Raw genomic sequence first — 17528 nt, 5'->3', positions numbered from 1 at the left:
GAGGAGGCAGGGGGGACGTTGGGGTGATGGTGTTTGTCTTCCCAAGGAGCTGTGCCGTGGGGTGAGCCCTGCTCTCCTGGAGGTGGCTGAACCCCTGCCTGCCGATGGGAAGCAGTGAGTGGATTCCTTGTTCTGCTGTGCTTGTGTGCGGCTTTTGCTTTGCCTAGTGAGCTGTCTTGGTCTCAACCCATGAGGTCTGGCACTTTTACCTCTCCGATTCTCTCCCCATCCCAGCTGGGGGCAGTGGGCAAGTGGCTGTGTGGGGCTGAGCTGCCTGACGGGGTTAAACCACAATAGAGGGGAAGCATCCTGCATGCACTATGCTTTAGGTATGCAGATGTCTGCAAGGTACAGGAATATTGCTAGCTTTGCCCATGCTTGTTAAATGGCCAAGATTCAAGGAATTGATTGAGGTCACTTACCTGATCTATGGCACATTCCAGAATACTTCGTATTTATTAGCCCTCCATACTCAGGAGATCTGCTGTATTTTTCTTTTAATTGTCACAGCTACATACATATATGGATATAACTGGATTAAGCTGCATGTTACTGCTACTTTCAAGATGCTCTGCTCCACAGGTATTGGGAACTTCTGAGGTGATCATTTCACTCTCAAAAAAACTACTGAACTTTCTAAAGACCACAGGTTTGTCCTATACATGAGGACCAGGGTCCAAGTGCTCATAATGATCATGGTGCAGTCGTGGCTTGATAGCTGCCTTTTAACTAATTGAGCACACCCAGTTGCAGCTCTGTGGTCATTTAAACCACTAGCTCAACATTAGACATGAACCTCACCTTTGAAGTTATGGAGACATGAACCTTTTAGACTCCTTGAAAATTAAAACACTTTATAAACAAACTCCAAAGGTGTGGGGGGGAAATGAGCCTCATCGTACACCAAGATGTCCTCAGGCTCGTCTTTAAATTTCATTTTAAAATAGATATCATTTATTTCTTCCCCTCAACTCTCAGAGTAGAGATCTAAATTTATCTCAACTCTGTGTGAAGTCCCTGCTGAGAGTTGCAAAATGAGGTGTATGATCGTCCCCACTGTAGGAAAATGTTTTTCTGCCCCATATTTCCAGCTCATTTCTAAACAGTCCTGAAAACAAAGCTGTCAAAGTCAATATATATATATATATATATATATTTAGAAGAATATGTTGATGAAACCAAACAACATTCACACTGCCTTTTAAGCAAGTATATTTATTTATTGGTTAAATCACATTAGCTATAGCACGTTCCCTAAGAATGCATTTTAACACTTTGTGGAATTTATTTTCACCATTAATGGAAACTAGGAGTTTTATCACTCATGATTTCTAATTTATTAATCATAAATAAAATTTATTTCTGTATGTGCATGGTGCAGCTTTTCTGAAACTGAATCCGTTAACACACAGCAACGAAGATCATGCTAGAATAGGAGACTTTGAGCAGAGTAACTATATATTCCAGTAAAAGTACAAAGATACATTTGTGACATAGAGGATCACAGACTATAACATTTCAAATGAAATTCTAATACAGTTAAGTACATCTGGGTAAACAATCATCCCAATATATGTAAAACTGGACAAGCAGCAACACATTTACCCTTTGAATCAGTGCTGTCCTAGCTTTTGCAGAAGGATCTTCATTACAGTAATCTCTGGATCACACAAAATCAAATTCCCTTGACTGCAAGGCTTTCAAAACAATGAATTATTAACTGCCTTCTGCCATAATTATGTCTTTCCAAGCCAAATCTTGGAAAGATTAAAACAAAATGACAAAGACTGGCTTACTTGCTGACTTTGAGTGTGAACGCATTTTTTTTGTTGTTGTTGGTTTTTGTGTGTTCTAATTTACTCAGGCGATAACCTTCTGAAAATGATAAAACTCCCTTACCTTGGAGCAGAGAATACATTGATTTGCAACTGTGAGCCACAAAAAAGCAAGTAAACACTTCAAGTTTACTGTAGCACTAACTCTGAGATTTACTTATAACTCATCTTCTTATGAAGATGTTTTCATTTGCTCCTTTAACACAACTCCTTTACGTGCCACCCCAAAATGCTGAAGAGAAACACATGCATATGATTGCGTACTCTAGCTCCAAATTCAAATACAGCAAAAGCCTCATGATAACACAATAGACTCCTGAAAGTCACTAAGATGTTTTCATGTGACAGATTATGCTTGCCTTCAAGTACGTAAGAGCTGAATGACCGTTGTGTTTATAGTCTGAAGGCCAGTGCCCTCAGCAAATCCATTTATCTGGGCTTTTGATTCTCTAACTGCAGCACTTGTTATGTTTATACAGTCAAGACTACCACGTATAATCCATTAGAGGAGTGTTGCATACATTCTATACATACACATACATATACATGCACGAACACGAACTCAGTGTGACTTTGTCTTTAGAACGAAAACAAAATGGAGTTGAGCTAAATATCACATTGTAGTTAAGAACAGATATGTTTCTAGGAAGGAACGTATAGCTAGTGCCTATATAGCCACTACTTAATGCTCCTAGGCTGTCTAGGCCACATCTCAGATAAATCCTTACCCAGTAAACATTTTAGACAAATCACATTTCTTTCCCATTCTATTTGGAAGTGCCATCCCCAGGTCAATTCTGCAACTTTGTCCCTTTTTATAGATTGCTGTATGAACCTAAAAATGGCTTCATGGACATCATGTCAACAAATTTGCATGCAGTCTGAAACTAGACTTGGAAGTAATTTTTTGCTTTTACTTATTCTTTATGATCTGCCTACGGCTTCAAAGGTACTTCATTTAAAATCCAGATTGTTCCTGATTCAAAGAGTTCACAAACTTAAGAAGATTTGGTTTTCATTAAGTTCTGCTTGCTACTTTTGTGTTTAGCAAAAATTTGGCTGCACTCAAAACCCCAGCTGTTTGCAACTTCACTACAGTTCTGGATGTAGAATAGAATCACAGAATATCCAGTGTTGGAAGGGACCCACGAGGCTCAATGAGTCCAAACCCCTGGCTCCACACAGGACCACCCAAAAACCAGGCCATGTGTCTGAGAGCATTGTTCAAACACTTCTTGAACTCCGTCAGGCTCGGTGCGGTGACCACTGCCCTGGGGAGCCTGTCCCAGTGCCCGACCACCTGTGGGTGCAGAACCTTTCCCTAACCCCCAGCCTGACCATCCCCTGTCCCAGCTCCATGCTGTTCCCTCGGGTCCTGTTGCTGTCCCCAGAGAGCAGAGCTCAGCGCCTGCCCCTCTGCTCCCCTCGTGAGGGAGCTGCAGGCCACCATGAGGCCTCCCCTCAGCCTGCTCTGCGCTGGGCTGGACGAACCAAGGGGCCTCAGCCGCTCCTCACGTCTTGCTCAACAGACCCTTTACCATCTTTGTTACCCTCCTCTGGATGCATTCCAATAGTTTTTATATCCTCTTTATAGTGTGGCACCCCAAGATGCACTCAGTACTCGAGGTGAGGCTGCCCCAGCGCAGAGTAGAGTAGGACATGCTCTATAGGTGCCTCATTTTCCCTCCCAAATATGTTTTACGACACAGATGGCACAGGGGCTGGCCAGACAGCTTTTGGTCATCTGAAGAACCTACCAAACATCATGTTATAATAGCTTTAGTCTCCATTTTTATCATACTGGAGATGCAGTCTGCCTAGTCTCTGGCAGAAATCAGAGGACAGATTGCAGAAAGTGAGATTATTTTTAGAGGTCCTGGAAAGATCTTGAGAGGAATTTGAAATGGTAGCCAAATAGATTTGTCTTAGTGAGAAAAGACAGAAGTTACTGCATATACACTTATCATATACACAGAGAATTCTGCTCATTCTAAAAAACAGCTCTTCAGTGGAGCAGTAACAGACAATGAATGAGTGGAGCTGTATAAAGAAGGATTAATAAAAAAAATAAACGCTGAGTCTTTTTGCATAGCTGTAATTATGCTACTCAGATAAATCATAGTTATATCTTGCACTGTCTGGAGAATAGACTACATAAATGTACACAAAGCATTTGCTAAAAAAAATAGCTCAAGGGAGGTTTTTCTATATTACCTGAAACTAATTCAAGTATTAAGTTTTAATATAATTTCCCCCCTCAATGACGAGATTAAGAAAAACCCTAATGCTGAAACTTATTTCAGAAAATTTATCATTTTCTGAATTTATCATTTCCTTTTTTTATCAAAATCTTTTATGTTTTGAATATTTTGAACTTGCTTTTACACTCAGAAAATTCCATGCAGTTTGACTTTCTTAAGGCTTTTTTCAAGTGGTGCCCACTCCTCTTATTCTAGGAACAACAGATAATCTTGTTTCTGACCAGTTCTGTTCAATGTGCTACACTTCTAGGCTTGCTGTTTTCCTTCTTTCTGATTACAAAGCACCCCTTGCTGTAATTCCTGGCTGTCTAGTAAACAATTACTACATTGACACAAAGCAGGAAAATACTTTCCCCTTATTTCCTACAAACACAGGGTCAGATGAAGTGACTTCACTATGGCCACACAGGATGTTACAGAGCAAGAAACAGAATTTGGATCTCTCATGTCTCAGGCAAGCCTTAACTGCAAGCAAACATGTCAAATCCTAAACAAAGTTTAAACACAATAAAAAAAGTAACGAGGTCTGTACAAGATCATTCAAAAGACTAATGACTGAATTAGTTTGAAAAAAAAAAAGGAAGAGTCTTACTTGATATAAACTCTTACCTAGAACATCTCTTTCATGTTCAGGGATGAGAACTTTCCATTTGGATTCCTCTGGGTCACTGAAGTCAATGTTGATTAACCGGTAATTCGGAGAATGACGGTTTGTCTTGAAGGTGAAAACTGTTCCTTCATTGGTGACATACTCATACTCAGCCTCGAAGTTATCTATCAGCTTCACCCAATGAAGAATTCCTGCAAGATTAAACACACAGAGCAAATTCTTCACCTCCTGAAACTAATATTTTTATTTTATTTTTTAACACCTGAAAGCAAAGTCTTCCAACAATTGCTGTAGGCTTTCTCCAGCAAGAGCACTGACCAGAAGGGGTACAGCTATGGGAAGGGCTGAATATATACTAAATATTAGGAGCTTATGAAGAATTGGCCAGTTTAATAGGCTGCAGAGGAAAAATGCCAGATCATGGACGTGTTAACATACTGGTTTTGAGGAATTTCTAGTTAAACTCATGCACAATACTGACAGAACCATGCCCAACTTTTCATCAGCTTTCTTAAGGGGCTGCTGGAAAGCTCAGATATTAGCTGTGCAGACACTTCTACCACACTGCGTGCCCTGGAGCCAACAATGCTGAGTGCATGAGGGTCTTGGCAACAGCTCACCAGCCCCCACTTACATGCATTTCTTGGAATTGAGAGTTACAGCTGAGCCAAAGAACTCTGCAATAAGCTTTCAAGCTTGATTCTACTAAATAGATTTTTTTAAAATAGTACTTAACCATAAAAGAAGTTCTTTGTTTTCTTTCTGAAAAAAAAGTTATTTTTTCTTGAAGCATAAAGTTTTCCATCTTTTTTTGCATTCCTGAAAGCACAAAATTTCCCACAGAATAGAAATGATGATAATTGAGTACAATAAATTTAAAGCCTCTCCCTGTCAATTCAGAGACGGCGTTTCTGGAATGTTATTCTACAGAAGATTGTCACTACCACCAAGAAGGACTACGCACAGTTAACTAAAATGTTAACTTACAGGTTTGTCAAGAATTATATTGCATTTTTCCCTACCAACCTTTTAGAGTATCACACCCATTAATATACATGCACACCTCTCAAATATGAATTGCTTCAATTTATTTGCTCTCTATCACAGTCCTAGTATTGACTAAACCTAGAGTTAGGAGTGAAAGACTACACTATTTATTCACATTTTACTGTTTTGAAATAGGTTTAGAAGGTAGCAGAAAGAAAAAGAAGCAAGGCTAGATCAGGTATGTAATATGCTTGTTATAGCTACAATTCAAACTATCAGCCAAATGTGTTATCATAAGAACTGTATATCAGCTATGCAAAAAAAAAAAAAAAGTAAAATAAAAATCAGTCCTTCCTGATGAGAGAAACTGAAGCCTTAATATCTGAAAACAATTGCCCACTCCCTGTCTCATCCCTAAAACTAAAGGTTGGGTCCTTGCTTTTAAGTTGAAACAAACAATCTGTGCACAAGCCTGTCGTTGAAACTCCACAATATAACGCTTGCTTCCATAAAACAACACGACTTATTTTGTAATATTAAAAGCTGAGCAAGAAAAATAGAATTAGATCATAGCTGAGCTATAACTGCTCTAAGGAATAATTGAGGAAGGAGGGAGATGGCATTTTAAACCCATTAAATGCAATAAGGTCTAGTACATTCATAAAGTTCAGATCTCTTAATTGCTGTTTCAGTTTAAGGAAAACTTCCCTGGCTCTTCACGTAAACTAAGGAATTAGCCAATTAAATTCTACTTTTTAATACTACTGCAATACAAACTTTCCAGATAATCTTGTCAACATAGTATTCTGTCTGAGTGGGCCAATTTCATGTGAAATTTTGATTTTTCACTGAGGTCCAAAGCTTCATTCTTCTCAAGAGATTTCATGGTAAAGAAAAATCCTGCTGAAGTCCCTCAAGTTCCATAGAAAACATGCTTTGATGCCCATGAAACAGAAAATCCAGACTATATCTAAGTCTGATGTACACCTGCAAAACTGTTCAAAGATCTCAAAGCAATGCACAAGTGTTTTGGTAAATAAAAAGTTAATTGCAGAGTAACACTATAAAAATATTACATTTATATTTTAGTATCTGACAGAATTAAACCATTCTACTAAGGAAGAACAAACCTTCATAAAAAGGAATCCCAAGACTGTTGAAAAAATCATTTTTTTAATGGTAAATACACACAGTAGCTGTAATCTGCACAGTCACAACAAAAATTATATTCCATAGAGAAAAGGGACAACACTGTTACATTAGTGATTTACATCACTGCCTTGCAACTCATTCATCCACTCCCAAATGAACAGTCAGCACACAGCGAGAGGGTTGATATTCTACAGGGAGACACTAAATGTTATTACAAAAATCAAGAGCTTTCATCTTGTTAAAGTGGATGTTATATAGTCCTTAGAAGACAAATACTGCAGATGAATTACCTCTAAACCATTGTCTCACTGAAGTGGTTAATTACATCAATATCTGCTCTGAGTTAGGCAACAAGGCAACTACAAGAAGCTGAAAGTGAAGTTACATCCAGTACATTTGATACTGTACAGATTAGTATTTCTTGTACTTTTTTCAGTGATAGGAAGAAACTCTACACTGAGATATGTCAGCCATAGAGGTGCATCTTTATGGCTGGCTGCAGCTGATCCAGATGTGGCTTACAACTGAAACATGTGTCCTAGGATTGCCTGGGATTGCTGTTTTGCTCTCCTTTGAGCTAGGAATAACAGCTTGCTGAGCAGCACGGGCAGCTTACAGAGCACTAACGTGGCTGAAAAATGACTTGGGATGGGGGACCATTTATTAGATGGCTGAGCTCCTCCTGGCTGCTGATCCCCAGATCTCACCAATGCCAGCACAAGGAAAAGGGCAGTTGTAGCCGCATGGCCTGCAGCAGGGAACTGCACCATGGTGAGCTGCCTGACCATGCAGCTGAGTTGACCTAGCACCTTTTCAGTACCTGAGAGGAGCTGTCCTTCACCCTACTGCTGTTTCGCTCATCTGCCCTAGCAGGGAGCTGGTTCAAATAATTAAGTGACCAAAAAAAACTGTGCTACAAAATAAAGTTCTCCCTTTTGTTGCCTGCACCAGCTCCCTGTTAGAGCAGAGGAGCACTATCACTTACAAGGCAGCCAGTATGCATGAGGCAGCAACAAAGAGGCAGAAGATCACAAACATTTTTCATTACCAATGAGCCATAAGATAAGCTTGACTGCAGAACACTGCCCCTGCCCATTTCGCCCTCCCCCTCCATCAGCATGTCTCCACTTTCACGCTTGGTTTGGCATTTGCCTGAGTGAATAGTAAAGCTCATTAAATTAGTTAACCTAGAAGAAAATTAATTTTTCTGTTCTACAGGAGACAGTTTTTTTTTTTCCCCTGACAGATTAGCGAATGCAATCACCTGCTCATAGAGTGAGACAAAAGATGCTGATTGACTTGAATGGAGGGGCCAGCAGTAGGTAATGCCCGTGCATGTGAAGATAGATAGATGGGACATCTCTCTTCCAGGGCAGCAACTGCTTAGGCTGGCCCTGTCTCAAACTGCTCTCCCCAGTACTCAAACAGACAAAGTACATTGTTATTGAAGACAGGATGCTGCACGAGGAGGTGAGTTTGTTTGAATGAATGTAACTTAAAGTGTGAAGCATACTTTAGCTGTTATCCTAAGCATCAACAGAAGAAGAGGATGTTCCAGTGATCAGAGGTAACCAGAAAAGCAGTCTAGCATGCCGTGTAGATATAGGAAAGCGTGCTTGACCGTGGAGGACCCACATTATAACTATTGCTGGAAGAAAAACAAAGATGACTACACCAGAATAGATGGGAAACAAAGCCTCCCAAGACACTTGTTGCAGCACAAAGTTACTTGTACTGATTCCCCACGGACCTGGGAAAAACAGTGAAGGTATCAATGAACATGCAGCTGTAGTCAAAAAAGCATATGCCTTACTGAAGGGCATAAAGCTAAGGAAACGGAGATGAACTATATGGTTTCTTTAAGACGAGGCACCCTGGTCTAGAGGCAGATGAAAGATCCTTGTTTCAGACTCTTTCAGACTCAAACCATGAAGAAACAGCCTTTAAGCAACAGAAAGAACAGCACATTGATGAGTTATGAGTTTCAAACACCCTCTAAAAGCAAATTTTATCAAAACCTGTAACTAAAAACCAAGATTTTGATAAAGATTTGCAGTTTTAATTAGCTACGTTCTGAGAACATGTCTTTGAGGAGAGCCATTGAGAAGTGACACTTGTAGTCCAGGCTCCATTATCCTTAACACCAAAGCCATTGAAAACTCAAGACCTTGATCTATATGAGCATGCAGTGGAGACAGATTTATTACGTATGGAAAAAGTGTAAGGCTGAAGCTCTTGATAGTTCTCTGTATACTGTTGCTATAACCTAATCCTTTTCTCTGCCAGTCCTTCCAGTAAAACACATTCCTGAAGAGCTATAGATGCTTTTGCATACATACTTCACCGGACTGCTATCCATCATAAGTAACTGCATCACAATAGGAACTGGGGGGGACACAGAATTTATAACTTCTGGTTGATAGTCAGTAAAAGATGTGGCATGTTGCAGAAGGTCATAATCCTACATAGCTGAGCCCTCTTCAGCAATATTTAGAACAGTAACAACCTAGAGTGTACGGGCAGGATTTTTAAGCAAAATTTTCTCATCAATGCAAACAAAGGGAAATGATATCAGTAAGCAGCACAGATTCAGTCCTCAGCAGGCCTCTGAACACAGCAAAACGTTCAGTGGTCTGCTAAGGGCTCTCTGTATGATGAAGCAGTTTTGTGGCTGACTGATGAAAACTAGTGGAAGGAAAAAATAATTTGAACAAACTGTGATTATAACAGCAAGAACGATCACAGAGAGCCTGCTGTCAACCCTCTTTGAGAAAGACAGAGCTTGAGAGTCACTGTTCATCAGTTAGCAAATGTTCTCAATAATTCCTTCTGTATTTCATGGTTCATGGAAAGGCCAAACAATCCATTTGCAGCAAATAACCTCTTGACTGTGGTGGCTGTAGAGACAGGGTTTACTGATCAGCTAATGGTAGCTTTTCATCTGATGTTATAAAAATCCCTCTCATTCATCTCTTTTCATGTACGCTAGCAGTCAATGTTATCAGGTAAAGATATAAATGCTAATTTCCATTAAACTATACTCCATCCCACCTTACATCAGTTACATTTTTTGTAAGATTTATAGTTTTTCTGGAAACAGGGGAGTGCTGAGAATGAATGATCAGGGAACCTAGTGAACCATGAGCTTTGGTTCAGAATGAAGGGATAGGCATTTTACCTGAAAGAGTTATGCCAAATTTCATTATGGCATATCCATTATGTAGGCAAACTTCTACTCAAGGAAAGATCATGGTTTTTCAACTCTTAGATTTTATTCTTAATTGAAATAATGAAACAAATTTTGATCTGTAGGATGAAAGGTGAAATGCATTCCAAACTGGTGAATGCTATCAAAAGTATTTCAGTTTAGAAATTCAGACCTGTAGCTAAGTTGGAGGCTCTGTTTTAAAGGTTGAAGATAACTGTTTGTTGTTGTTGCAAAACCCAAGCCACCATACTGATGTTAATCTCTTGCTTCCTACTAACTTATGTCAGCAGCTGGGATCAACTGCACATCTTCACTTGATTTGTACTTTCCATCTTCTGGAGACTTCTCTTCAGAAATGCTCTTAAACGACAAGCCAGCTCCGTAGCTCTATTGTGGTTCTGAGACATCAGGCTTTGCTCTACCAGTAACCTTCTTACAAAAAGAAAACAAAACAATTAAAATAATCACAACCAACTATAAGATGCAAGAGGATGGCAGATCATGCTTGTGTATAGCTAGCTATTCCTATTTACCAAGTACAGAGAATAAAATGCGTCTAGTGGAGAATATCTAATGATCAATTCAGTAACATACCACACATATTTAAGAAAAACACCATATTGTTTCTGATGTTTTCAATGTAAAAAACACCCGTGTTATCTCAATTTCTGAACTTGTTACTGTGGGTGCCAAAGAAAGCTGAATTTCTTTTAAAAATAGTATGAAAAGTTTTATCCCTACTATAAAATTTCAAGCCATTTGTCACCAGAGAAGACATCTGTGAAGACAAAAACCACATGATGTTTAGGATGATAGTTTATATAGCCACTATCCTTTCCTGGTGTCCAACAAACGAACAAAAATCAAACCAAAATGACAAAAAAATGGTGCTAGTGAATATGTTGCTTGGAAAAGTAATCACGTGGACTAGCAGATGAAGTTGAAGTTTATCTTTTAATTTTCACCATAACCACTCATGCCAGCCAACAGCTTAACTGCACAAAGTCAGCATGGTTTAGGATGCAGTCACCATATGAGAAGTATCTAAGTTTTCATGCAGAAGCACGCTTTCATTGCGGAATACCAGCAAATCAGATCCGGCTTTTAAGAGACTTTTCAGACCCTGAAAATATGTATATTTAGAGGCATCTAAATTTCAAGTACCCTCTATGAGAAGAGATTTTGAAAATCAGTCATTTACTCCAGCATTTGTCACAGTATTAATAAACATAAATTATGTTCAACCCATGATAGATAAATGTCATGGTACATATTATGGTTCAAACTGGAAATGACTGCTTCATGGTGGTATGACCGCAACACATCTTGGAAAATGAATGACAGCATGCAGCCCTTCACTCGGACTTCAAAATGTAATTGCATTTTGAATCGTGCAATACCTGGCTTGTTTTTAAGCTCTTGCTCAGAGCTACACAGCTACAGAAAAGAATGCAGGGTTGGTGGTTTTCTTTTTTTTTTTTTTTTTCTCTCCTCTTTCTTCTTCACTGCCACAAGCCTTTAATTGTGTCATTCCGGTCTCCAAAGGTAAGAGCGAGTCCAAGAAACTTGGACTCTTGGACTATTTTTGAAGTTAACATCTCAATCTCTTGGGACCTGACTTCACTTAGGAACATCTGAGGCAGAGGTATTAAGGGCTCCTGAAAGCAATGCAACTTTGTCGTGTTTGTACTGAGAGGGCTCTCAGTACCACTCATGCGGTGGATGATGGCTACTCACTCATCATCAAAATATAATGCGTTATTCCTCTGAGTTAAAAAGTTCAGACGTGTCAAGATATATCAAATACTAGCCCAGAAGAAAGAAATCAAGCACTTTTATGAGCAGAGATTTCTCCATCAGTTTCAAGGCTTCTACTTTACTTCCATTTGGGTGATTACTCAAAAGACAGGAGAGAATATATATATGCTTTGTTTTGAGAGTTATAGCTTATGCCCTCATGCAGCAGAATGGAGCAACAGAAAACCAGGAACCAAAGGTGACCTCTCACACCTCACATTCCCTAATGCACAAATTATACATAGTCTAAAAAATAACCTCACCATGTGTACTACTTATAAATGTTTTGCCCAGTCAGGCTGAAGCCTCACAGCCTGATGCTGTTTGAGTAAAGCTGAGAAAGCAAGCTGCCTCTGGACCAAATGCTGGCCTCACCCCTTCCCTCCTCCTTTCTTCTTGACCAAACCACACAGCAAGCCTTGCTGAGAGACAATCGGCACACGATGGACGTCTCAGTCCCAGCTCACCGAAAGTATAGATCTGGTATTCAGAAGCCTGTTTTGTGGATGAGAACTCCAACAGGTCGATGGCCTGGACCTCTCTCATTCCCAAGCAGGACACCTCTTTGGTAAGAGGCTTGCCTCTGGTTCTGTCTGATGTTACCCAGGAAAATACTGATGACTAAAACACCGAGCTATTAACCTGAGCTCAATCATTGCAGTAAGTGAATTTATCAACAACAGCTCTGAATCTGTTAGACCTGTTGCCTTAATAAGCCACCCATCTTTTCAACTTTGCCAAACTGTCTCAGTGAAAGTCCTTGGCAAGGCTGTGAAACAGTCAGACGCTGACTCCAGTAAGTGGCTGTATACATAATCCTTTAGGCATAAACCAGTGAGCAAGTCTGGGACTGGATGCAGCCGAACCTAGGTTGCCCTCTGAGAAAAAGTTTGGAAAGCAAAAGGACCCTTTCTGAACCTTGTGATGCAACAGGAGGGCCTCCCTCAGCCACGTACCCTTAACATGACATGAGGCTTCTACATATTTTCCAAGACTCAACTGTTTCTTTACTCTCTATTTGTTAGGGAACTAGGATGTAGTGGCCTAGTTTCAGTATTTATTTTAGAATATACATTTTTTCTTAACTTACTTGAATCACAGGAAAGTCTTTCAAAAAAGAGTATGCTCCCCAACACCACGCTCAGCTTTCTGGCTGATAACTACTGTCTCATTCCTCACCGTCCTTTCTCTTGTTCATTTTCATTACAAAGGTTTTGATCCACATTTTCAGGCTACACGGCAATCACATACTGACTCATCCTTTTGATGTTACTGTATATAGACAGCACTGTTCATTCCTTTTTATTTGCTTATTTTAAAGATGATCTTATAAACTGCAAGGCTGAACTAAAATACAAAAGGTCACATAAATGGATTTTCAACAAGAAGTTGAGAAACATCACCTTTGTTTTTCTACCTGCCCTCAAAGCACATAAACACTTTCTTCAGTGTGCCTAGGAAAAATTGAACACCCTTCCAAGCAAAAGAACAAAATAAAAATTCTTATAGCTGATAACCCTGCTTTTAAAATTCCTTCTTGCAACCTGTCCCTGCCAGCCTGGTACAAAGTATGAAGTATCCAGTACAAAGCAATTCCATCTGACGACTAAGCAATTCGCGAACTCTGAACTTCACCTTTTGCTCAATTTTTCTTGCCTCTTCCAAGCCAGTAGTTTTCAAATATTTTGGACTACCTTCTCTTCCTGTTCCCATGTCCACCTCCTACCTCCCTCTGTTCCCACCAGACAAACTACCAGGCTCCAAGCAGCCCCAAGTCTCCAGTTCCCATTACCCAAGCATAAGACCTCTCACCACCATGTCCTTCCTTTCTCACTCTGTTCACATGCTTTAGCTCCCCCCAGGAAAAGGAAAGATCCATCCAGAGCTCTGAGACAGTGACTCGTAAATCAGCTCTATGGTGCTATAAACAGAGGATCCTGTTTCTTTATTAGGCCTCCTAACTGCCACAATACAAAATAAAGGAAAAGGTCAGCATTAAGAACTTCAAAAAGACCAATTGGCCTTGTCACATGGGTTTAAATTTTTAGCCAAGGATGATTAAAGAGCTTTCATTTGCTTCTCTTTGTATGCCTACAGATTTGTGCTAAATCCCCTTCTACCTTCACCAAGCCACACGTTCAAAAGAATAAACAATCAAGGCTGACAACTTAATCAAAAAACATTTTCTAGAAGGGAAAAAAATTATTACCAGACACAAAAACAATAAGAGACATGTCAGGAGAAAAAAATGATACTTTTTTTTTTTGTAAGGTGTACAACAAGGTTTGCTAATATATAAGAGCTTGATTGCTATGTATTCAGCTGTTTGGCTAATATGATGGAGGCATACTGAGAACAACAATTAAGCCAAGTGACGAATGAGAAAAGTTGTTCAGTTTGACTGGTTCAATATGCAAACTCCAGAATGTTGCCAGCATTGTAGAGGACAAGTTTGATAAAATAGCTATTAAAAATTGTGCCTTACAGTGCTCAGCTACTGGGCAACTGTGGTTTTTAAAATAAATATTCACCATTAAAACATTTTAAAAACTGTTACAGAAGTCTGTGCTTGAGAAACCTATGCTCAGTTTGGCAAGACAAGTAAAGAAATGTGGTCTTGAATGAGGGATAACCTTTGGGACATGAACCCACAGTGCTACCCTTCCCGATAAAAGGTGCAGCTGCCGCACCTCTGCTACTGAAATCTCATAAAACAAAATTAAACTTCATTAGCCTGTTCAGTGGCTGACAAACAGCAGTGGAAAACCAGCAAGAATTCTGACACTTTAATTTTCCCCGATCTTTCTAAACCCAATCCCATAAGCACCCAAAGAGGGATACCTACTTTAGGTTGAATAGGGCAAGAAAGTTTCTCCACAAACATAAATAATAGCCCAGCCGTCTTCTTCCACTGGTGTCTAAGACTTTTTGTAGTATTGTGAATTAAGAGCACAAGTATCTAGTCTTGAAGAATGAAGAATTTGCAAAACACATTAGAATTAAATAATATCAAGCTTTTTTTTTTTTTTTTTTTAAGCTGCATTTGGTTAAACTGGTTGTAAGCATGAAACTCTGGTTAATAAGCCTGGCTATTCTTAACATGAAGATTTCTCTGGTAAAAAACTAAGCCGCGAACAGGGTTAACTTGGTGGGATTTGTGAGGTACATGTAGTAGAAGGGGGGGGGGAGGGAAAACAATATTCCCCCAAACCTCGTCTTTGCAGCCTAAATCACAGCTCTCCTTAAAAAGTAGCAATGCATTTGTCAGAAGTTACACGGTGATTTTCTATTCTAAAAAGGGGCATTCTTGGCACAAATAGATCACAATGGCCCATTTAAAACCCTAGCAAATAAACTGAATATTTGAAGAGCAAGATGACTCAGTCTGTATGCAGTATGAGGGATTGTGAAGGGGGGAAGGGAAGCTTGAAGAACATTTTACCTAACCTGAGAAGCAGAAAAGATGCTTCCTTTAACGTTAGTAAAAGGAAACGGAAGCACTGTTTTACAGGTTATCTTCTAGGGAAAACACATTGACAAGGATTATTATAGAAGATTGCACTGCAAATTCAATTAACCCATGGCTGCTGACAAAGTATCATGAGCACTCCCATGCAGAAAAGGGGAAAGGGCTAGCTGACACTTAAATTTTCAAATGCAGAAATAAGCAAGTCAAATCTGTTGTGTTTCTTAAACATTTAGAAGTAGCCCATCCTTGTTTGTTAGATGTGATCTCCATTCATAGTCAAGATCATTTCCTAACCAACACGGAGCAATTTGACTTCCACAGGTCCACATCCACTGAAATAAAGAATCAATGAATACCCAAGTCGACTACCCTCACAGCAGCAAAACTAATACAATGTCATGCTTGCACAGAGTCTTTAATGATATCATTATCTCCTCACTTATAAATTAAAGGGAGTACTACAAAGAGAAGCCACAACTCATACTGTGCTGGAAGTTAATGAAATGCATTAACTCAAGATTACTACAACAATAATGAAGTGGCAAATATTGGGCAAACCATGTTTCATAAAAAGATGACTTACAAGACAGTTAAGCCAGATTCCCTCTACATCAACGTGGTTTAGTTGTACTGGCTGACATCTAGGATGCTGTACTGAAACGTAGAGCAGATCATTTCCACAGGTAACATTTTCCCCATAGTACTTAAAATAGCAATTTTCAGATTTTGACTTGATTAAAATGCATGTAGCGTCTAAGTTAAGAGGTTAAGTTGAAGACAAAGTATGGAGTGAATACAGAATCTCTTCTCAAAAAACATCTGCAGTTACAGCAAAGACAACCGTATGTGTTCTCCATACTATGCCTGTACTGTGAGGAGTAAGTTTTTGTTGAAGTACATGGTTGTAAGCCTTTTGGAAATCCAACATAACTGTACAAATTCACATCACCTACATTCAAAAGCCTGCTGTTCCCTTCAAAGAACACCAACTGATTTATAATATCTTAACGTCTTTATCAATGACCTGGATGAGGGGATCGAGTGCACCCTCAGCAAGTTTGCAGACGACACCAAGTTAGGTGCGTGTGTCGATCTGCTCGAGGGTAGGAAGGCTCTGCAGGAGGAGCTGGATAGGCTGAACCCATGGGCTGAAGCCAACAGTATGAAGTTCAACAAGGCCAAGTGCCGGGTCCTGCACCTGGGGCACAACGACCCCAAACAGAGCTACAGGCTGGGAGATGTGTGGTTAGAAAGCTGCCTGTCAGAGAAGGACCCGGGAGTAGTGATTGACAGTCGGCTGAATATGAGCCAGCAGTGTGCTCAGGCGGCCAAGAAGGCCAAGAGCATCCTGGCTTGAGTAAGAAACAGTGTGGCCAGCAGGTCCAGGGAAGTGACTGTCCCCCTGTACTTGGCTCTGGTGAGGCCGCACCTCGAGTACTGCGTTCAGTTTTGGGCCCCTCGCTACAAGAAGGACATGGAGGTGCTCGAGCGAGTCCAGAGAAGGGCTACGAAGCTGGTGAGGGGCCTGGAGAACAAGTCTTACGAGGAGCGGCTGAGGGAGGTGGGGTTGTTCAGCCTGGAGAAAAGGAGGCTCAGGGGCGACCTTATCACACTCTACAGGTACCTGAAAGGAGGCTGTAGCGAGGTGGGGGTTGGTCTATTCTCCCACGTGCCTGGTGACAGGACGAGGGGGAATGGGCTAAAGTTGTGCCAGAGGAAGTTTAGTTTGTTAGTTTGGATATTAGGAAAAACTTCTTTACCAGAAGGGTTGTTAGTCACTGGAATAGGCTGCCCAGGGAAGTGGTGGAGTCACCATCCCTGGAGGTCTTTAAAAGACATTTAGATGTAGAGCTTAGGGATATGGTTTTAGTGGAGGACTTGTTAGCGTTAGGTCAGAGGTGACTCGGTGATCTTGGAGGTCTCTTCCAACCTAGACGATTCTGTGATAAGACAATGTTTTCCTTTACAAAACCAAGGCAGACTCTTACTTATTCAAGTGCCTACAATTCTATACCTATACTTTCTACTAGTTTATCTTGTACAGACATCAGACTTCCTAGAAGTCTTTTACAGATTTTGCATCCCTTTCCTACCTTTCATTTGCTACCCTGCACACTACCTCAATAGTTGGGTAGTTTTACCTTGAGTTCTTCTAGAACTCATGGGTTCCTTCATGAGTTCCTGTAGACTTATTTATCTGTCCTGGTAA

General features: G+C 40.1%; 1 protein-coding gene across 1 annotated transcript in view; it reads right to left on the bottom strand.

The window, feature by feature from the left end:
• PREP (prolyl endopeptidase) overlaps nt 1-17528 on the bottom strand; it is a 104407-nt gene that overhangs the window by 48925 nt on the left and 37954 nt on the right. Inside the window, exon 8 of the mRNA XM_035321267.1 lies at nt 4706-4897. Within this exon, the coding sequence (XP_035177158.1) occupies nt 4706-4897 (192 nt within the window). The remainder of the gene's footprint in view (nt 1-4705; nt 4898-17528) is intronic.

Source organism: Oxyura jamaicensis, chromosome 3, assembly GCF_011077185.1.
Source record: "Oxyura jamaicensis isolate SHBP4307 breed ruddy duck chromosome 3, BPBGC_Ojam_1.0, whole genome shotgun sequence".
Lineage (NCBI taxonomy): Eukaryota > Metazoa > Chordata > Aves > Anseriformes > Anatidae > Oxyura > Oxyura jamaicensis.
Note: the sequence above shows the minus strand (reverse complement) of the source record. Positions and strands in the feature narration are given on the sequence as shown.